Source organism: Rhyacophila brunnea, unplaced genomic scaffold, assembly GCF_057557595.1.
Source record: "Rhyacophila brunnea isolate RB1 unplaced genomic scaffold, BYU_Rbru_1.0 scaffold_11, whole genome shotgun sequence".
NCBI classification, from domain to species: domain Eukaryota; kingdom Metazoa; phylum Arthropoda; class Insecta; order Trichoptera; family Rhyacophilidae; genus Rhyacophila; species Rhyacophila brunnea.
In genome coordinates this window covers 34,411,788-34,434,639 of record NW_028232763.1, presented here as the reverse complement: position 1 = coordinate 34,434,639, position 22,852 = coordinate 34,411,788, and the positions used below count along the sequence as shown (strand labels likewise).

General features: G+C 33.3%; 1 protein-coding gene across 1 annotated transcript in view; it reads right to left on the bottom strand.

Moving 5' to 3' along the window:
- Nucleotides 1–234: 234 nt before the first annotated feature.
- Nucleotides 235–22,852, bottom strand: part of aub (piwi like RNA-mediated gene silencing protein aubergine) — a 51,331-nt gene continuing 28,713 nt past the window's right edge. Inside the window, exons 6-12 of the mRNA XM_085960326.1 lie at nucleotides 19,138–19,263; nucleotides 13,958–14,138; nucleotides 8,610–8,737; nucleotides 8,050–8,310; nucleotides 5,571–6,416; nucleotides 4,211–4,380; nucleotides 235–876 (exon numbers count right to left, since the gene is read on the bottom strand). Of these exons, the coding sequence (XP_085816452.1) occupies nucleotides 612–876; nucleotides 4,211–4,380; nucleotides 5,571–6,416; nucleotides 8,050–8,310; nucleotides 8,610–8,737; nucleotides 13,958–14,138; nucleotides 19,138–19,263 (1,977 nt within the window). The 3' untranslated portion in view covers nucleotides 235–611. The remainder of the gene's footprint in view (nucleotides 877–4,210; nucleotides 4,381–5,570; nucleotides 6,417–8,049; nucleotides 8,311–8,609; nucleotides 8,738–13,957; nucleotides 14,139–19,137; nucleotides 19,264–22,852) is intronic.

The window sequence follows — 22,852 nt, the reverse complement described above, 5'->3', positions numbered from 1 at the left end:
GGTACAATTTTTTAAAGATTTCGTAGGAAATAATGTGTCATTATTATATAAAATAATTACCATAAAACAATAATACAGTGTTAGTGTGAAGCTGGGAATAAAACCATAGTTTTATATTGAACATCAGATGCCCTCAGTTATCATAATATATCATATTAGACATAATATGATGTACCAAAATAGGATTTAATTGTCAATTTAAAATGACGATGTTTACAATACGGTGAATCCCTATTAATAAGAACATTAGATTTCAATCTCTGAATTGGAAAAAAAAACAAAAACAGGTGGTATATTATCAAAATATGCAATTTTTCCTACACAGATTTTTCGGTGTGCCCAAATGGAACTAACCTAAATTTTTAATTTTAGACACTACGGCAACTGGACACATAACCGAGAGGCCATCAACTTACATAATAACACCTGATGACGAATTTACCAATTGCCAATGGTAAACTTCCCATACTAAATTGACAGTACAATATTAATAGTAATACAACACTTAAAATTATAAATTATAGAAAAATTATACATAAGAAAGAACATATTTGCCTGGTTTTCGAATCAATATGGTAATTTTTCGAGATGCGCAACAAGCAAAATATGTTTTACAAGTAAAACATGCTGGCATCGAGGCCAATGTTCGGTGCCATATGCAGGTTTTGGCCTGTAAGAAAGGCCAGTTTATGTGCATATTGACATGGCGCAGGCACTCGCACCTGGCCCGAGAAATTGAAATATAAGTGCGTATACTTATAGGTGAGTCGCTGAATTTGGTCCGGATTAAGTCCCAGGTTGTCGAACAACACATTGTATGATGTCGGAGCAACAGTCCCTTCTCTCACAGCCTGAGAGACAAGGAAAAAGTCATATCTGGAAACAAATGTTCGAAAATTAGTGACTTACATATATAATATGTATTACGAGTAGTTTTTACAGCTAAACAATGGAAAATTGTATATGGGTATCATCCGACATTTTTGCTATGAGACAGATAGAAGTATTGGATATTAACTCACTGCATGCGTCCAATACAACAGGTGTTACTACAGTAAAATGAACGCAGTTAATTCGAAATTCGTCGTAATACGAAATTTTCCCTGAAATATAATCTCGCTGATGCAATTTTCATATAAAGCCATCCCAGACAACAATGCAACATTCCATAAATCGAAAAAATCATATTTATAATCGGAAAAAATCTATTACATTTCAGAACTCCAGCTTTGACTCAGTAGGTTATTTATTGCCTAGCAATAAATTAAAGTTTAAAAACAAACATACCATTGTATTGAAACACAATATGCAGCAAGCATGCATACATTTATACAGATATTATATACATGCGCTCATTCGGCTCAAAAATGGTTTGTGCAGTGAAGTATGATGGGCCAAGTAATATGTGAATGTTTATTATAATATAATGAAACATGCAACATATCATTAAAATTTGTAATTACAGCTTTTCATGAGCATGGAGAAATACTTTCAAAAGTTACAAAAGTGAAATACAAAATTAGGTAATTATTATGTTTTTCCAACAAATACATACTACGGTTTTGACCACAAATATGGAAAAATCAGGTCAACCTTAGTGGACAGGCGCGCAAATATTTGAATTGTATATTTATTAATGTTTAAATACTTTTTTGAGGTTTTTCATCGTTTCAGACCAAAATCCCGTAGATTTTCACTGATGGTATCATAATTTTTTCAACTTACCACTATTTTTCAGTACCATTTCGAAATTCGCCGCAATTGTGTATATTTTCCATTTGTATTTTAAGACTCATGGCGTTGAAAATTATTTAGATTATGTACCTAGTGTGTTTCCAAAAATATTTTATTTAAACCCTCGAAAATTAAATATAAGGCGACGGGCACATACAATCGGGCATGCGGGGCGCTCGTGCATATTCAATGTGAATCATCGAAAATACGTGATCAAATATGGCAGAGCATACTGGTTTTGACGAAGCGCTGTGCCCGCTCGCCCCATGATTCACGCGTTGTTTGGCTTCTCAGCGGGACGAATTAACGAAAATACTAAGTTGTTAAATATGTCAAAGCCCATTGAACACGGCATGCAAAAGGGGCACGCGCTGTTTTATTTTATCCGCTTCAGGACGCGTTGTCGATAGACGGGCGCCTCCATTATTTTAATAACAAAGAAGTTATTGTTTAGTTGCTGGGTATGCGATCTATTGCTAGTAGAATTATGTCATCGTGAATATGAATTACAAGCCGTCGAGAAATAAAATAATAATTTTATTGCTTTGTTATGAGAGGCGCTGAAAATAATAATTATTTTCTGCTTCTCGTGCCTCTTATTACACAGGTGAAGGGTAATGCGCGGGTGGGAGGAGTGTAATTTCGGTTGTATTTACGCTTCACGGGGCCTACTTCGCAGTGATCGCCCCGATTTGACGCTTTTGGTGGGCTTTATGCCTAAGGTTCTTAATTCTTTCTTATTTGAAATCATTTATGTACTTATGTAACTTGATTATCGTTGATTTACAGTTTATTCTATTATCCGAAAGCAACATTCAATTTTTTCTGTATTTATTATTTATTTCTCGATTTTTGAACCGGACAATTATCGAACAAAGGCGCGGTGAAATAATATTGAAGTCTGATTTTTATTAAGTGAGAAATAAAATAAATAAGATTATTCCAATAGTAATTGCTTAATACGGCCGACCCAAGTCATAAAATATATCCATGACAAGCAGAAGTGGTATACGTCATAAAAAATCCGAAAATGAGTTAAGTATGCAGATTGTCTAAAAATTTGATCATTCTATGCAAGAGAACAAACACAAGTCATGAAAAAAAATTGCCTATACCCGTTTTCGATATTTTATTATGGTATATATAAAGAAATATACAGAAAGCTGTTAACCCAATAGCAGCCAATGTATCACAGTAGGATACTAGCGCCACCATAAACCTATAGCTGCCAACGTTACTTTGTCCAGATACTGCGATCTCTGTGCACACGTCAAAAATATGATGTTTAAATTTCCATCCGCCTACTTCCACCTATATAACTTTGTCAAAAAAATGTTTTAATTTCATAAACATCGATCTCTCGAACCCTCTCGATAAGTTGAATATTCACTGTGATCTTTACAACAACATCATGTTTGCTGGAATACGAAAGACAACAAAAAAAACGAAAACGTCAGAAATAAACAGAAATTTGTTTTACGAAGGAGAAGTTTCCAAAATAAACCTGTGTCATATGCGTTGTATACTTGTACATGGCGGACTACTGAATTTGACAATCGAATAATGGCGAATTATAGAGCTTGATTTTGTGCTTTTAACAAGTAAAAATAACGGTGAATTATAGTAGTTGTCGGATAATCGAGCAAAGGATTACTGAGAGTGTACTGTACTACATCGTTCCCATACAAATTGATGATTTTTTTCCCACAGAAAATTCCATTTATAGACTTTTTCTAATTCGAAATCAAATTTTCTGGGTCCCTTGGATTTCCAATTATCGAGGTTATACTGTATATAGCATGGTTGGCGAACCTTTATGCATACGCGTGTAAACATTTCCCAAAAAATATCTTTCGACCGTCTGATGTTTTTTAGGAAAATATTTTCGCAGGTTAATCAATTTTACACAGTAGGCACGTTTTTTAGGAAAATATTTTCGTCGCGGGCCGCAGGTTGGTCAACTTTTCGCAGCCGGCTCGCTTTTTTTAGGAAAATATTTTTGCCGTAGGTTGGTCAATTTTTCAGTCGGCTCGTTTTATTTAGGAAAATATTCCGCCGCAGGGTGGTCAATTTTTCGCAGTCAGTTCGTTTTTTAGGAAAATAATTTCGCAGCGGGCCAATTTTCAGTCAGATCTTTATTTTTTAGGTATTTATTTTTGCCGCGGGCCGCACAATTTTCTCAAATGTCATCATTATTTTATTATATGTAGGTAAGTATAATATTCATTTGTAATTCTTTTTCAATTGTTATTGGTTTTAGTTCACGTGCCGTGCAAATCATCTACACGTCATAGATTCGCCACCCCTGGTATATAGTATGAAAACATTGTAAAATAATAATAAAATATTCTTCATTAGACATATTTTACACCCTCTAATGCCTGGCCTAGAGGGACACAATTTACAACTTTACAGAAAAGCAATTTGGCAGTCATATTTTTTACACTTAGCACCTGTAAAATAAATGTATACTGACCTTTCCGGGCTGGTGACAACATCATCGATGACTGTTCCGGGCTTAGGGTTACCCTCCGTAGATGCTTGGAAGAATCTCGTGTTGAGACGCTTCGTCACCACGATGAAGCCCATCTTATAGTTGCCAGCTCCACCATACATATCGTTGAGTGACGTTTTTATAAATTCAACCTATGGATTTGAAAAAATCATCATTACAATAGGATCACAACAAAAATGTTCTGTCAATATATTACAATATTATTAGATGAAGTACATCGAGGTTGATAATGTGCTTCACCAAGTCGTCTTGTTACTAACCATTAAAACTCCTATGACTGATCATGTTGAGCTGGTTCAGCTTGATTAGACATTGTATTGCTTATGAGTTGGAGAAGAGGTTGATAATGAATTTACATTGTAATTTATAACAGATGTTATCAAATAATCAATGGGTTAAGTCTTATATTGGTTACCAATTCAATTATGTACGTGTAATTCTTAAAATATTAATGAAGGAGTTGGAAGAATGAAATACAATACAACTGAGCAAAGTGTCTACATCTTGGCTAAATCCCTTAAGGTGACGCATCAGTGAAACGGCAAATAATTTTTAACTGTAGGCGCGACGAAATTTTGGACTCGCTCGCATTCAGTGAGAGAACGTCGAGCTAGAAGCACGTCACTTTGCTTCATGATGGCGACGGGCCAATTAATTCTTAAATCGTGTAAAGATGACTAAAAATGTTACCCATTTACTTTAAAAAGAAAACAAGTCAATGAATATATTATTATTTTTGTTACTAATAGAACAATAAACAAAACATAAAATGGACGTATGTTGGATTTATATGACAAATAATATTTCGTTAGATAGGCGTCATTTGCACCCGCAACCCGCGCATCGCCTAGCAACGATCTTTTTAGACCGTGCCTCAACTGATGTACGGCCTTAAAAAAAGAAATATTATAACCCCTCAATGGAGTACTCGAATTCAATAATTTAATTAGTAATGTTTCAAATGAGATTTGGTTCAAAAATTACACTGGCTAATTTGTCGAATTTTCATTAACCCAAACCATGAGAATCTTAAAATTTCATTGTTGATTCAAAGAACTCTCCTAAAATATTTCGAATGTAAGTTAGAATAGTTCTGCATTCAGCTGACGAACTTATGAGCGAATAGGTTGGACATTAAAGAGTGAGTGAGCGAGGTTTTATTTTATGAAGAATGATTGTCGGCCATTCACCCAACTCATTTAGTCCTTGAACTGGATAAAAGCACACATACATTTTTTCCCAGCTGCGAACCTACGATTTTTAAGTATGAAAGATAATATTCATAAGAAATAAAACAGAAGAGCAAAACAAACATCCTCACCTCGTGCTCGTACACATAGGGGATCTGGCCCTCCCCGACTCCATCCCTGTAGATGAGTACGCGCGTGGGCAATGACCCATTCACCTCCTTGTACTTCTGCAAGGCCTTTTTTATATTCATCGAAAATTGGTTCGACAATTCCTCTCCGTTGGTGTGTGGGGTGACAGCATTGAAATACCGCGACATCGCATTGTCCAGCGAGGCGACCATGGCCCCGTAGCTCTTATTCTTGTTGGAGGCGTCGTGGCACACGTCGAAGCCCACTACCATTAGACCCGCGAGTGGTATCGGCACGGACCATGGCGCACCGCCTGTCTTACAGTTCATCTGGATGACCACCTTGGTGGCGATAGACATAGCGTTCTTGTTGTTCATGGCTCGTGCAGTAATCACTTGCGAGGGGACTCCACGGTCCACACAGCACTTTTTCTTAATGGCAGAGTAGCGTTCTGGACGGTCGTTGGTAACCATACATACAATGATGTTGGGATTCATAGTTGAGATGGTGCGCTCCAGAGCATCCAAATAAACGGGAATATTGTCATTGGGTATGTCAACCACCGAAGGGTTTGGCCAGTTCAACCCCATTCCTTGCCCTGCCTTGATGATCATCTGCACGAAGCCATCCGCCTCTCGCTTGCAGCGCTGCGGGATGATCACGGCCCACTTGGTAATGTTGGCCGATGACAACATAGGCTTATTCCTGAGCTCCCTGGTCCATCCATCATTGGTGTCTCCTGACATATACTTGCGGTCCTTGCCCTGCAAAATTGTCTCCTGCGGCAGCTGTCGCGCCGGGATCTCCACCAACTTCTTTTCCAACGTCATGTCCCAATCCTTCAGATCCTATAGAGTAAAGCGCACAATTTTTTTAAAATTCACTAAACCAAAGGTGGGAAATCCCTAATCAATTATATAAGTTTTAGAGGATTCCCACAAATATAAGTCAAAGGGATTCTTTGACTAAGTAATAGGGTGGTCCTTTGGTAATAAAACGTTAATGGAATATATACATACAGCCATCTATTAAGGCCGCAAATAATAGTCAAACCTTGGACTATCGTTCCAAGAACACAGTTATAATCAAAAGCACTTGTATCAAAGTGAATTTCCCATAAGAAATAATAGAAACTCATTCCAAACCCAAATAATAATTGTTTTGTTACACAAGTTCTCAATGCAGTGACAAGGCTTTGGTTTATTTATAGCTGTGATGGCAAAAATTACGAAAGGCATCATTTAAAAAACTTACCAAATATCGTACCTACTCTGGTGACAGTAGGACTAAACTGTTAGACCTAGAAAATGTCATCAGATCCCGATCAAGTGCTGATGCTTTAAGCGCAGCCACCCTTGCCGTATAGTGCTAAATCACCAATATCGGAGATCAAGTATAACGATCTTGAAAGTCTCTGTGTTAAAGGTAATATCCCTCAGAGATGACGGATGAGTTTATGAAACTGCCACATGGATTATCAGTGGAAGATACTTTACCAAAATCCGATCAGGAAGATGAGAATGAGGATAATACAGCGATTACTCCTTAAAAAATGTGGGACAACAATTGTTTTGTAAAACTGAATAGTTGATTACAATTTTATTATATCATAATTAGTAGGTAGCCATATTTAATTATGTACGAGTAGATACGTACCTATTTCATTTTGAAAAATAACAATACCTAATAATAATATAAGCGAAACCTTAAAAACATCAATATCAAAAATTTAAAAAATCATTTATTTTTATTTTATCTATATGTGGTTAAGTACCTATAAGCAAAAATATTAATTTAAAAAGCCAAAGTATTTTTAATTTATTTAACAACACCCCTTTTTGTAAAATAAATGGGTACTTATGTTATTTATTATAATACTTAATTATTAAGGGCGGACATGCTCAGCGTGGGTCAAAATGGAGCTTTTTTCTATTTTCAAAGCATGATCCTGGACATTCCTTAAACGTTGTAGATAATCTATTTATATACTTAATTTTGAAGCCTTATTATCCTTTATATTTATTTTAAACATTTGATGACTGCATAAAGTATTTTTATTACATAAAATAGTATTCTTTTAAACCTCTCACTCTAATGTTTTAGAATATAGTCATATTTCAGTACATAAACGTGCAGTGGTGTTAAGATTTTTTACATTTATTAATTTTTAAACGCATTTATAAAACCATCAGTATAATTTATATCGACATTATTATAGTGAAATATTTACGATAAAAATTATATTGATAATCTCTGTGATCCCAAATTTGACAAGAATTAGGCATTTATTATTCAAAAAATGGGTAAGATTAACACATTTGTTTGTATAATAATGATTGCTTTATAATAATTATTGACCTAAGAATAAGGTAGTGTTTTTTTGAAATACAGTATCCAGTATAATAAAGTATCGATAAACTATAAACCTAAAACCTCATTAGGTTCATTCTTCTGTATGCAATATATTAGGCTGTAACTTACTTTGACGCAGGCCTGGGTCGTTTGCAGCCGACTATTGAATCCCAATAATCGCTGAATGCGGTTCTCGGGCCCGACACGGGTATGTGCTGACATGGCCTTCATCAGCTGAAAGTTGCTTTTCATGGTCTCTGATAGACCAGTCATGCGGCACAACTCAGGAATCAAGTAGACGAACTCCGACATGCCGGCACGGATGTCGCGCGCCTTGGCCCGAGAGATCAGCAACGGCTGCTTCATGTCCCGTATTGTTAACTGGTATTTCTGTCACATAAATCCAATGTAAGTTACGACTATCAGATTCACGATAGAGAAAGGAAACATCCATAATTTCAGATACACCAGCGGGCTTAAATACAATTTTTGGTTCGTTCGTTCTTATGATACTTAGCCCTCGAATTGCAATTTAGAAATATGCAAATTGATATGCCTTATATACAACAGATGCTCATATACCGGGAGAAAATGATATAAATAAAATTAATATAATACGGTTGTGACCAAAATCTAGGGCCAATAGAACTTACCGAGAAGTATAATAGAGTCATTGGCATCGAACATACCTTTTTATAATAGTCAATGTACGATACATCTTCGCCTTTCATGTTGAAGGTACTCGTTGGGTTGACCTGCCAGTCAACATCATCAATGGTGTATGTCTTGTTATTGTAGTCGGTCAACACTACTTGGCCTGTTGAAAAAATTCAAATTTCATTTATCCATGTTTTTTATAGCCTGACTGCTCATAGCTACAGTAGGACCAATCGTGCTGAAGGAAAATTGCTCCGCCTACCATAGCTACCATAGATAGACAAATAGCAGAAAAATATGAAGCTTGCAATTCAACAGCATCCCGCCTGTATAGTAATCACAAAATTGTCATTATTTCACTGGCACTACCATTGAGTGATTTATTTCTTAGCTAGCATCGTAGATGTTACTGATATTTTTCGCTAGTTGGTTTTTAATTTGTTTTTTTTATAGACATTTTTCAGCACTGTGTTTTATAAGGTCCTACCTACATACCACTTATCACATGTTCGGCAGTGGCAGCATTAGGTTATTTAGAATATTTTTCAGTATGATTTTATAAAGTTTTTTAGTCAAGCATGCCACTGTTCAAAGAAAATATTAATTGGTCTTCATACTCAAGTGGATTGCTTTGAAATTTGATACTTTTCATAACATGGTGAACACCAAATCTCATAAAATCAATTAGGGAATGATAAATTTCCTTATCTCAGGCCATAAAAAAAACCATAAAATAAATTCCATAAAATTATTTTCAAGCATTTTACAAGGGCCTTCATTCACAAAACCCACTTGAATGTTTTCAATGTTAAGTACTGTGAAAAATTTTATAATTTACCGACTTGTAATAACATAACTTATTTATAACAAATCCAGTGCTTAAAGTCAGACAACGTTATCTACATCTCCAAGTCTTTTTTTTTTTTTTTTTGGGATAACTTATTTTACATTTACGGCTACATGATAGTCAAACAACGTTATGTCAATCTTTTCTAATTTCTTATTAAATCGTCAGTAAAGTTTAACGCTAACTACATAAGTTACCCTTGTTTTCATATTTTTTAAAAACTATCCCTATAAATTTTAACATCATCATAAGCAAGATAAACGTACAATACACAATAAATTATAAAATATTAACAGTAGGTTTTAAATAAACATTTCCCTTGTAGAGTTAGTTACAAGAATCTAAAATAACGATTTTTGGCTCTCCTGTAAAGTTGCACTAAGCCCTCGAAATACGGTTCAAGTTCAAGAGCAGTGCCACCGGCTCCAACCGGTGACATTATATTTTACTGCCGTATTGACATGTTTATCTACTAAAAAAATATTATGAATATAGTCATCACTTGTTTTCATCTACCTTGACCTAATTTTTACGTTTTCGTGGATTGGCACATGGGGTCAATTCTATAGTATATACTGCCGTACTGAGCACAGAGGCCGTAACTGACGTATTTAGGTATTTTCATGTTTTTAGATATCTGGATTCTGCAGAGTTTTTGTATAAGATCGGTGAATAAATCCAAGCCGTAACTGCTATAGTTACGGAGAAATCAAGGGTTTTAATAGCCGTATCTACGGAGTTTGAGAAATAAACTCGATAAATACTAAGCGATTTGGTTGTAACTATCATTTACTAAGGCATATTAGCCGTATCTGACATATATATGGCTAATATCAATACATATTAATAATAATAACATAAATCAAATTTTCAAGGTATGTAAACAAATCTTAAACCAAAATTAACTATTATAGGCAAATAAAAAGTTCCCCAGTATTAGCAGGAAAAGTAAAATAATATGAAAGCTCAGATCTCCCACTTGCCTAAAATGCAGATACGGCCTCTGTGCTTAGTACGGCAGTATACTAGGCAGCGAAACTGTTAATACCATGATAATGATAATTAAAACGGTTCTGTGCCAAAACAAACATGTTCGCGGATATGGCCGGGCGTATGGCGCCAGCCATACAAAACAAAATCGAGCTCTATAATTCACTTGTCAAATTCAGTAGTTCGCCGCGTACAAGTATACAACGCAGATTAGACAGGTTTATTTTGGAAACTTCTTCGTAAAACGTACGTTCATTGTGAAGAAAGTAATGTACCAGGGAGGAAAGCGCCCAAGGACCGCATCACAATTATGCCGTGCTCCAATGCAGCTGGGACACACAAACTGATAGCCAGGAATCTTAAACCATTCAAGAATATCTGCCTCACTGAACTGGTTGTGTCAAGTGATTTACTGTTTAATATTTAGTTAATAAAATTAGTTTATAAATAATTCTAGTGTATAATTTAGTAAATACTTGATATTGATTATGAATAAAATCGTAATTTGCTAGTAGAAATTTCTCAAAAAAAAACTATGTTTACAAAATACCTGTTATAATTTTTACCATATTTTGTATGTATGCACTTTAATCCGCTGCTTTCACTAATTGGACACTTGTCTGGTTTTTTGGGTGGCGTATTACTGAGAGAGTACTGTAATTTAAAATTCAGAAGAATACTGGTCCAATAATGAGACATTTAGCATATACAGTATAACCCCTATTTTACGTTTTTTAAGGGACTGAAAAAAAAAAAACCTAATTGGAGGGAAAATGTAAAAGAGAGGTATTGAAAAAAAGAACATTTAAATTTTATGTTTCTAAAAAAATAATGTTATATTAAAAAACATTTAATTAAAATTTTTATTGAATTTTTTTTTATTTTTTATTAAAAAATCATGTATGCTTTCACTAATTGGACACTTGTCTGGTTTTTTGGGTGACGTATTACTGAGAGAGTACTGTAATTTAAAATTCAGAAGAATACTGGTCCAATAATGAGACATTTAGCATATACAGTATAACACGTATTTTACGTTTTTTAAGGGACTGAAAAAAAAACCTAATTGGAGGGAAAATGTAAAAGAGGGGTATTGAAAAAAGAACATTTAAATTTTATGTTTCTAAAAAAATAATGTTTTATTAACCCGATCGGCGCGTTAAGTTTACATACAAAAGATGTGCTGTCCGCGGTAGGTTTTTCGAAATGTTATTCTTCGCTGTATTATAATAAATACGGCAGTTAAAAATTGTGGCTACAACTGTTATCATGCCTAGATACATAAGGATCCAAGTGCCACACTAAAACACATAATGGAGTGTTGAATTTCACTGTGTTTACTTTAACAAAACTACCGTATTGCTTTGTTCAGATAAACTCTGTAGCCATTTTCTATGACAAAGCACTCGACTTCAAAACAAGTGCGCTGATGAAGGCAATTAATCACTGACTAATTTTATTTTACTCAAAAACACTTAAAAATGCCATAAAAATTATTGAAAATAATAGCTTTTATTGGTGACTTATGAATTATTGTTAATTAGTGTAAGTTTTATTGATGACAAATCCATTAAAATTGGATGGTAGTCACCAGTTTTATTTCTTGGCATAGACTGTGTCAGCATTTTACATGTTTTATGGGCCATTCTAATTTAAGCATAAAGGTGAGTCCACACTGGTTGAAAATATTATAATAATTTTTTTGTTTTTTTTTTTTAGTGAAACTTGGATTTTGTAGATTACTTTTCAGTTTTATTGAGCATTGTATTATGTTAGTGATTGTCATTTTATGTTTTGTAAAAAAAACAATATTTATTTTTTGAATTGCGTAAATTTTTCCAAGTGCTATAAAAACTTTTTTTTGGGTAAGGTTTAAAAAATTTATAAGCATTAAATTGTACGCGAAGATAATATGTAATATAGTTGAAAAGTCAATATTCCATGATTTATATTTTATATTATATTTTATACCTACTTGTGTGTGTTTTTTTAGCAAAAATTTATACGTTTTATATATTCCTTCATAGTAATTCGTAATTTATTGGTAAAACTTGCAATCCTCTAAAATATAATAATATATATTTTTTCATTCCGTGTGGACGCACTTTACTAAATATTTACGACTTGCAATAATGAGCTCGATTTATGACTTTGAAACAATTAGGGAGACACATGAGTAATAAATGACATAATCCAGAACACAAATTCAAGTACATTTTTAGAAATATTACAACAAATTTCTTTTCGTTTTTTGGTTGTCTTTTTCGTATTCCCGCACATGATGTAAAAATCGCGGTGAATTCAACTTTACACGGTAAATACTCGGCGCACACTCAACTCGAATGAAATATATTTTGTATACCTACTGCGCAGCCGCGAACAATACCGCGTAGATTTGAACTGATGCAATCGTACCGGCGAATCTCGATAGATCGAGGGGGTTCGAAAGATCGATGTTTATGAAATTAAAACAACATATTTTTGACAAAGTTATCGATATGGCGGTACGAACACGAATCAGAGCATTTTTCAATACAAAAATTAATACTATGCGTGAAGTATTTCCTACTTTACCAACATTTCAATTTTCGATATCAACAGTTGCGACATCCGCCCAGTATCAGAGCTTATGTAAAAAACAACATATGTCCCATCCGCGGCGATCGGGTTAAAAAACATTCGATTAAAATTTTTATTGAATTTTTTTTTATTTTTTATTAAAGAAATCATGTATATTAGTTTGTTGCATTTTTGTTATGTAATTCTCACCTTACGCCGTTCAAATGTCACGACCCAATCATTGTCAAGCGCGCGTAACTCGCATATTTTGAATATTTCTGACGTAAATCCGGGTATTAAATGTACTGAAATACATCGGGACTGAAAAAATTACACGCAACTGCCGGGAAAACGTGAATTCCGGGCACGTAAAAACGAGGTTATACTGTAATTGATAACTGTTAATGATACACTTTCAATATATTTAAAAAAAAAATAAAAAATAATAAGGTTTATTTTTGCTAAAAAATTCGCAGCCTCTCACTTGCTGCCATACGAAACTTCCCGGCACTTAATTGGTTACCGATGCATTGAAAATACTATTGAATAATTCATACTTTAAACCCTTTTGCTGCAGAATGTTTTATTCAAATAGAACAGCAGAGAAACGCTAATCAATCCTGATTTTTAATTATGTATACTGGAGTGTGTACGATTCTGGTTTGTGTCATATAATTGTTACTTCGGTTGAGTCCAAATGAAAATGAGCTTTCTCTCTCGGTAAGACATCCTAAGTCATAGGGGACATACAGTTGACACAATATTGGAACGCAATGGCTCAAGAACTTAATTACTGTCTTCCTTCGAGTGAGGAGGAGGTGGTCGACACATTTGTTTTATTAAATTTATTCTTAACTTTATTTATATTGTAAGGGCTCAGTGTCTTTTAAAACAAAAATCTGTTCAGCAAATAATAATTATAATATACACATGTACATGCAATTTATAAATATAAACAACCTGCAAGGCAAGGTGGGGTCTTACCAACTACGGCAGCTGTGAATGCCTGAATGTCATGGTTATTGCCTCTCAGGCAATCGAGCACCGTGTCGAGGCGCATCACCTTGTGTGTAATCTCCGCAACCATCATTAAACTGTTCTCATACTGGGCTATTGTAGTTTTATACCCTGGCCATATTTGGAGTTTGTGCTCCCGAATATCAATCTGCAAATTTATTCAGTCAAATATCAGGGAATTAGTTGCTAGTTGTATCTACATCATAACCTATAAAGACGAAGCAATACTAGCGAATGACACGAAACATTCCACACAGTTATACATCAAGAGTTTCACGCGCCGCTGCCCGCGTGTTCACTCTGGTCTAGCAATTAAGAGCCAAACCGCAAGACTCTTCAAACAAATAGTTTTATACCAGGGTTGGCGAACCTTTTTACGTACGCGTGCCAAAATTTCCCGAATAATATTTTTCGACAGTCTGAAGTGCCAAGCAGTTTTTCATAGCAAAAAAATTGCTTAACCCGGCCGCCGCGGACGTTTCAATACATAAGAAGCCTTGTCTGCGGTACACTTTTTTTAAATGCTATTCTTCACTGTATATAAATACGGCGATTAAACATAGCTGGTATAACTGTTATCATGCCTAGATACATAAGGTTTGAAGTGCCACACTAAAAAATAGAATTTTTTGTGAGGTTTTAAAATTTTATAAACATTAAATTGCATGCAAAGATAATATTGTAATATAGTTGAAAAGTCAATATTCCATGATTTATATTATATTGTATACCCGTATGTTTTTTTTTATCAAACATTTTTATGTTTAATATATTCCTTCATAGTAATTCGTAATTTATTGGTAAAACTTGCAATCGCCATAACTAAAATATAATAATATATTATATTTTTTCATTCCGTGTGGACGCATCTTTACTACATATTTACGACATTCAATAATGAGCTTGATTTATGACTTTCAAACAATTGGGGTGACACATGACAATGAGTAATAAATGACATAATACAGAACACAAGTTCAAGTACATAATTAGAATTATTTCGACGACACATTTCTGTTTTCGGTTCAGTTTTTTGGTTGTCTTTTATTCCCGCAAACGTGGTGTTGTAAAAATCGCGGTGAATATTCAACATTACGCAGTAAATGACTCGGCCGCACACTGACTCGAATGAAAATATTTTGTATACCTAGTGCACAGGCGCTGTAAAATACCGCGTAGATTGAACTGATACAATCGTACCGGCGAATCCCAATAGATCGATGTTTATGAAATTAAAAGAACATATTTTTGACAAAGTTATATAGGTGGAAGTAGGCGGATGGATCGGACTATTTTTTAATAAAATTCTCAATGCCGCATGAAAAATAATTTTTGCGTCATCAACAGGTCAAGGTTTGCGTATCTGACCGCTATACGGTCGCCGTAAAAGGGTTAAAAATACATATTGAGTTCTTAATATTCTATGTTTTATCGTATTTCTAGCCAAAGGCATATCTTTTATTCATTGAACATTTTGTTCCTTGTTTTCAAATTCAAGATCGTGGAAGCATTTAAACCACTCTTCTTTCATATTATATTCTCTATCACTGAACGGTTTTCCATTTTTTGAGATGATGTTAGAGGCAAAATAACTAGCAGTTATTATATTTGAATGACTGCCGATAATTAATTTCATAATGTTTGTTGATTGAATATTTTTATTTTTAGTTGCCCGATCCTAAGGACTGACGACTTATGCAATTGTATATTTACATTAAACATAATGATTATTCTTGAGGATTCGCCTATTTTTTATACAATGCGATTTCTCATTTATGCATTAATTTCGTCGTTTCCATTGAAAAAGGTGACATTATTTACTTCATGCGCAATGTTGTGAAAAATAAATGCAGAAAACTATTGGTCATTCAATGTGTACTATATCTTTTGCTGAAATACTATAATTTTGGAGGCTCGGTACTATAATTCCACATTGGCACATTGATACCAGTGCTCCAGAAAATTTAATGGGAGTGGCTTGTTTTTTATACAATGACCACTTAGGAATTACATTCAATGCTGCAATAGATTGTGAAAATATTTCATTGTCACTTTCATAGTCTGTTTCTAATTCCTATTATACGTTGTTGTCTTGTAGTCACAATAGAGTATTCTATCATCAGACATGACCACAACACACAACATCAAAGACAGTCAAAGAAAAATACAAACAATGAAACTGCCAAATACCACTGATACTTAAGAGTTAAGAAAAAATAGACTATGTGGGTCAGTGTTGCCAACCGTACTATAATTATAGTACAATACCATAATTTTGATTCTCCAAAAAATGTAAAATACTATAATTTTACGGCAAATTACTATAATTGTAAAGGATATAAGCCGAAAAATGTTCCTGTACTATATTTTTTACAGAAATACTATAATTTTTACGCCTTTGTACTATAATCATCATAGAAAAAAATGGCAACACTGATGTGGGTACTAAATTGATATATGGACAGCCCCAAGTATAAGATAATATCTTGCTGTTTCAACTAGTCATTCTTTTATATACAAGCCTCTCCAGAAACGAACATATTAAATTTACATGAATTGGATTTTAACAAGCATTAACCCGATCGCCGCGGATGGGACATATGTTGTTTTTTACATAAGCTCTGATACTGGGCGGATGTCGCAACTGTTGATATCGAAAATTGAAATGTCAATAAAGTAGGAAATACTTCACGCATAGTATTGATTTTTGTATTGAAAGATGCTCTGATTCGTGTTCGTATCGCCATATCAATAACTTTGTCAAAAATATGTTGTTTTAATTTCATAAACATCGATTTTTTGAACCCCCTCGATCTATTGAGATTCGCTGGTACGATTGCATCAGTTCAAATCTACGCGGTATTTTTCGCGGCTGCGCAGTAGGTATACAAAATATATTTCATTCGAGTTGAGTGTGCGCCGAGTATTTACCGTGTAAAGTTGAATTCACCGCGATTTTTACATCATGTGCGGGAATACGAAAAAGACAACCAAAAAACGAAAAGAAATTTGTCGTAATATTTCTAAAAATGTACTTGAACTTGTGTTCTGGATTACGTCATTTATTACTCATGTGTCTCCCCTATTGTTTCAAAGTCATAAATCGAGCTCATTATTGAAAGTCGTAAATATTTAGTAAAGATGCGTCCACACGGAATGAAAAAATATATATTATTATATTTTAGAGGATTGCAAGTTTTACCAATAAATTACGAATTACTATGAAGGAATATATAAAACGTATAAATTTTTGATAAAAAAACACACGGGTATACAATATAATATAAAATATAAATCATGGAATATAGACTTTTCAACTATATTACATATTATCTTCGCGTACAATTTAATGCTTGTAAATTTTTAAAACCTTACCCAAAAAAAGTTTTTATAGCACTTGGAAAAATTTACGCAATTTAAAAAATAAATATTGTTTTTTTTACAAAACATAAAATGACAATCACTAACATAACACAATGCTCAATAAAACTGAAAAGTAATCTACAAAATCCAAGTTTCACTAAAAATAAAATTATTATAATATTTTCAACCAGTGTGGACTCACCTTTAACGCTTAAATTAGAATGGCCCATAAAACATGTAAAATGCTGACACAGTCTATGCCACGAAATAAAACTGGGGACTAACATCCAATTTTAATGGATTTGTCAGCGCACTTGTTTTGAAGTCGAGTGGTATGTCATCGAAAATGGCAACAGAGTTTATCTGAACAAAGCAATACAGTAGTTTTGTTAAAGTAAACACAGCTAAATTCAACACTTCATTATGTGTTTTAGTGTGGCACTTGGATCCTTATGTATCTAGGCATGATAACAGTTGTAGCCACAATTTTTAACTGCCGTATTTATTATAATACAGCGAAGAATAACATTTCGAAAAACCGACCGCGGACAGTACATCTTTTGTATGGAAACTTTACGCGCAGATCGGGTTAATAAGTACACTAAACAGACCAAGATTAGGGTTGTTTCAACTACGTTTCAATGGAATTTTTTATCAAATTTTGTAAAGCGTGAATACAGTATGCTTTAATGCAGAGTCGGCACCATGCCCAACTAAAGTATAGAAATTTTTTTTTTTTAATTTACCATATATTTTTATTAGTATGTACCTATCTAAAAAACGAAAAGTTTTTTTTAGATTGAAAATTTCGTAAACAGGTCAACTACTGTTTTATATAATTAAAATAAGCTATTATTTTGACAAATATTTTTCATTTACGTCAAATTTCGAGTTGAACATGCCGGCTTTTAGTGCAACTACATAAGTTTTATGGTACAACAAGTAGATACGTATATTGAATAATATTCAATTTGAATTCAATTCAATAATTTAATAATATCAAATACTTGCGAGTAAATTTTACGTCAGATAATTTCGCTTTTTTGACTGAAAAAGTTATGTTTTCCACACCTATACTCTCGGGTCCAGTGCTGTTGACTTAAATTTTTGTTCAGACAAATTTAATTGAATTTTAAGAATTTTGCAGTTCAATATATTATATTGAAAATCAGAAATTTTGTGGTTTGATTACTTTTTGTTCTACCCCCGTCCTATCTGTTATGAGTCATGTGTTGACACTCGACTTTGCAAATTGGTTCATCGATACGTATCTGTCTTATTCCTTCATTGACTTATGCAATACTGTAACATGCGTTAGAAAAGGACTGACGTATATAATTGTGACATACTATATAGGACAATTTTATTTAAAATACTCCGTTTCACCTGTCATTTCATAAATAGGTATGGATTCTGGTCACGGTGCTGATCTCTGCTTTAATGATATTAAATTACAAATTATATCACAGGACTTGTCTTGTCGGTAATTTCGCCTCATGGTTGGGACATCTCAACTTTCATAATACTAACCCTGAGACCATGGGTAAGTTAGTCTAAATTTTGTTTTAGTTATATCAATACTCGAAAATGTAAATTGATGTATTTAATATTTAGAATAAATATACTGAATGTATACAGCTGAGTATAATACCCATCTTACAATCAATCATTAATACAAAAATAAGACCGAAATGATGAATTATTAATGAAACACTAGTAAAAATAGGGAAATAACACAATTTGAATATGGATAGTATTAAAACACAAATAATGTGAGCACCAACCTTCGCCCTCGGGTCAAAATAATCCCTCCCAACCAGCTGAAGGTCCAGGTACTCATAACAACGACGCATCAGGATATTGAAGACCTGGATATAGTGATGATCTCCAGGAACGAGATCACCTACCAACTGCAAGTGGAATAAGACAATTCAATGCCATTAATAAAATATAACTCAGTTTACAATTCAAGGCTGTGCTATTCTCTCTCGTGGGACATGTGTCTTTAACCACTCTATCGCCAAGAGTTAAAATCAAATTAACACCTATATGCCACACATTTTTAAAAAACTAAAAAAAATAGAAAAAGTTGAAATAAATATATAATGTATAGTAATACTCACATATTATGTATGGTAACATAGATTGTATTAATTTTTCATGGAAAACTACGATATATTTTTCACTCAGGGCTGTCACCCAACAATATTTATTTATTTTTTATATTATTTTTTATATTATTATATTATATATAAGTATTTTTTTCACTTTTATTATTATTGATGTATTTTTTCACATAGAATTCAGTCTTCACTATTCAGGGTCATCACTATTCACGGTCATCATTTTCAGGGTCATCTCATCAAAAATTCTATAATAGTGTTTTTTAGATTTTTTTATTTTATTTCAATAATTTTCTCATCTTCCGATTCTTGTGTCGAAAATAAAATATCATCGGCTTCTTGCTCAGGATTATTATGATCATCTTCCATTTTGAAGGGTGACAAAACACAAACACACAAATATATCTATTACACACTATCAATGTTTATAGGTAGGTACTCTATTTTAGGAATAATAAAATTCACCGAAAATTTACGAAATAATATTACAAACTTAGAAAAATTATGAAATGCACACTGAAACGCGCTCAACATGAAACAAAAATATAATATTACTTGATAAATAAGTGGCAAATATAACCATGCATCTAATATTATTCTATCGGAAATCATAATAAAACACTACTGCAATACATACATATAAAGTTTTGCCCACATGATACGATTTGAGTCTCGCGATGTCCACACAAGCCGCACTCGCGGTGATTTCCGTCTAGCGCGTCTCGCCTCGCTCGAAAATGCGGCAAAGTATTGCTTCATTTGGACAGCGCATTACAAAGCTACCCATGTCACTTGTCACTTGTAACTTTTATCGGGTAAATTATTTTTAATTTTATATTATGGAAGTCGTAAAAATAAAGCTATTCAATCAACTTATGGATATGAATAATGAGGCGCCTGTCGTAAAATTATTATGGCTATTAAAAATTATAGAAACAAAAACAGCATTGTTCACAAGTGGAATAGGCGTTTCTTCATCAATTATTGCCGTTTTCGTTTCTAGACACTTAGAAAAGACTTACATAAACAAATAATAAAAATTGTCCAACAGTGATGTCATGTCATTTTACGCCGGCATATGTGTCAGCCCTAGATACAAAGATCGTATTGTCTTGATAACTACTTTGATTTATGAATATTTCTGTGTGGTGTATGGTTCATTGGGATATTCGGAGGTGTCTTTCATTTAAAAAAAATAATTAGACACGTTCATTACGATTTTAAAACAATGCGCCCATGGGTGGGCGCGTGGCGTGTGAATGACATCACAAAGTGCCCACCGGCGGGCGCTCGGCGATAGAGTGGTTAATGCAGCGGTTGCCAAACTCTAGGATACAATACAATTGACAGTTTTGTTTATAGGAATGAGATAAGTGGCATAACTCCATTGGACTCGTGTTTGTTTTGACTATGTCACGATTCAAGACAGGTCTTCAAGCACCAGTTAAAAATGAGGCACCCGAAGTTATCTGGACGCACCGCACGCTTCACACATCAGCCAATGTGTCAAAAAAATATGAGTGAGGAACCTTGACAATATTTTTCAAATTGTTATTACAAAAGTTACAAATTACATCAAAACAGGCCATTAAAAGTTTTAAAAGATAATTTGGAAAGTTGTGTGAAGATATTGTGGCAACTAAATACACCTTACTACCGTAAATACTATTGTGAAGTGCAATCTCGTGCAAAAGTGATTCAAAGGATGCTCCGCTTAAATAAGATTCTTTTTGAAAACCACAAGAGCAATATTTTTTTATTAATTTTTATTAAAATTTAGCAATAACTTTATTGTTAAACTTGCCATGGTAGTTGAAAATTAATTTTAGAAAAGTTGAGTGGCATAAATAGACCAATGTAAGGTTCACAAATCCATTCGCTGATACAGACAAAATAAAAGATATGATATAAAATATGCTTTCCTCTTTTAAATTGAATCCAACAATAATCTTTTTACTGAAAATTTGATTTCAAAGTTCGCATGGTTAAAGAATCCATTTGTTAAGGCTTATGGGTTTATTTGCAAGAATCAAATGTAAAAAAACAAAAATCACTTTGCTTCAGCTTCTCATTTAGTAGATACGAAATCAGAGGTTTTAAAAGTGTTGAATTAATAATATTTTTTTCCTAACAAATTTTATAAACATTTTTGAAGTTGGTAGAATAAATTATAAGAATAAAAATAGTAGACCTCTAAATAAGAACCTCATATTATTGATATGCTGAATTTGTGAAGTGACACCTTTTCTTGAACCTATCATATTTAGGTTCAAATTCGTACGTATTTCAGTACGTTTTGGTCGCCGCGGAGGATTTCGGAACATTAGTGTATAGAAAATTAATAATTGGTTCCTTAATTAGTGTATTGGTTTAACGGTATGCAATGTATTAGAATAACTATTATAAATTGTTTTTTTTTATAATTTTATTTTCTTTTCTATTGATAGGTATTAAGGGCCTGCTGAAGAGCCCGGTCAATTTAAATTGATCTTTTTGCAAAAATCACTAATCATAGGAGATTTTATTTCAAGAAATATTATTATTATTACTGATAATTATTTCAAGAAATATTATTATTATTACTGATAATTTCTGCTGTGTGGAGAATTATTATTATTTTATGAACACCTGTGAGATGAAGCTGATCAGAAAACAGGGCTGTCAAAATAATATTAAGCATTCATATTTTTTAAATGTTAATTTCATCATGGTTTTTAATCAAACCTGTGCAAGTACGTACTGATAACTTGGGTGGATTTTGTAGCAAACATACTATTGATATATATACGGGTATATTATTATTATAACCCAATTCAAATTGAACATAGGTTGATACTCAAATACTATTATAGTATGTTTATGATTTCGAGAAAATAATACGATGGTATAATTAATCCATATCAATTATTTGAAAACATTACATTCGCACTTTGCACAAAATTACAAACACATTCGAAGTTTGCCGCACACGTACAGACCACGTGATATTTGTTTACGCAAAATCGTCGCTTTTCAAAATGGCGAATTTGATTACCAGATTTTACTGCGATGAATCAGTATGTTCCTTTTTGTCTTTTTTTATTCGTAGGTTTGTTTACTATGTACACCGAGAAATTTCCATTTATAAACTCGGAAACGATTTTTACAGAAGAGTTTTGGAATATAATGCAACCATAACTGGAAAAAATTCTATCATGGGTGTTGACTTCCTGCATTAGCTAACCCCAGGTCCATGCCACTACGTGAACCACAGTGGATATTAAGCCATTTCCACACTGGCAACAAGTTGCTGGCAACCTCATTAAATTTTACGATACTTACCATAATTGCTTAAGAAATTTTACAATAATTATCGTAAAATCTAACGAGGTTGCCA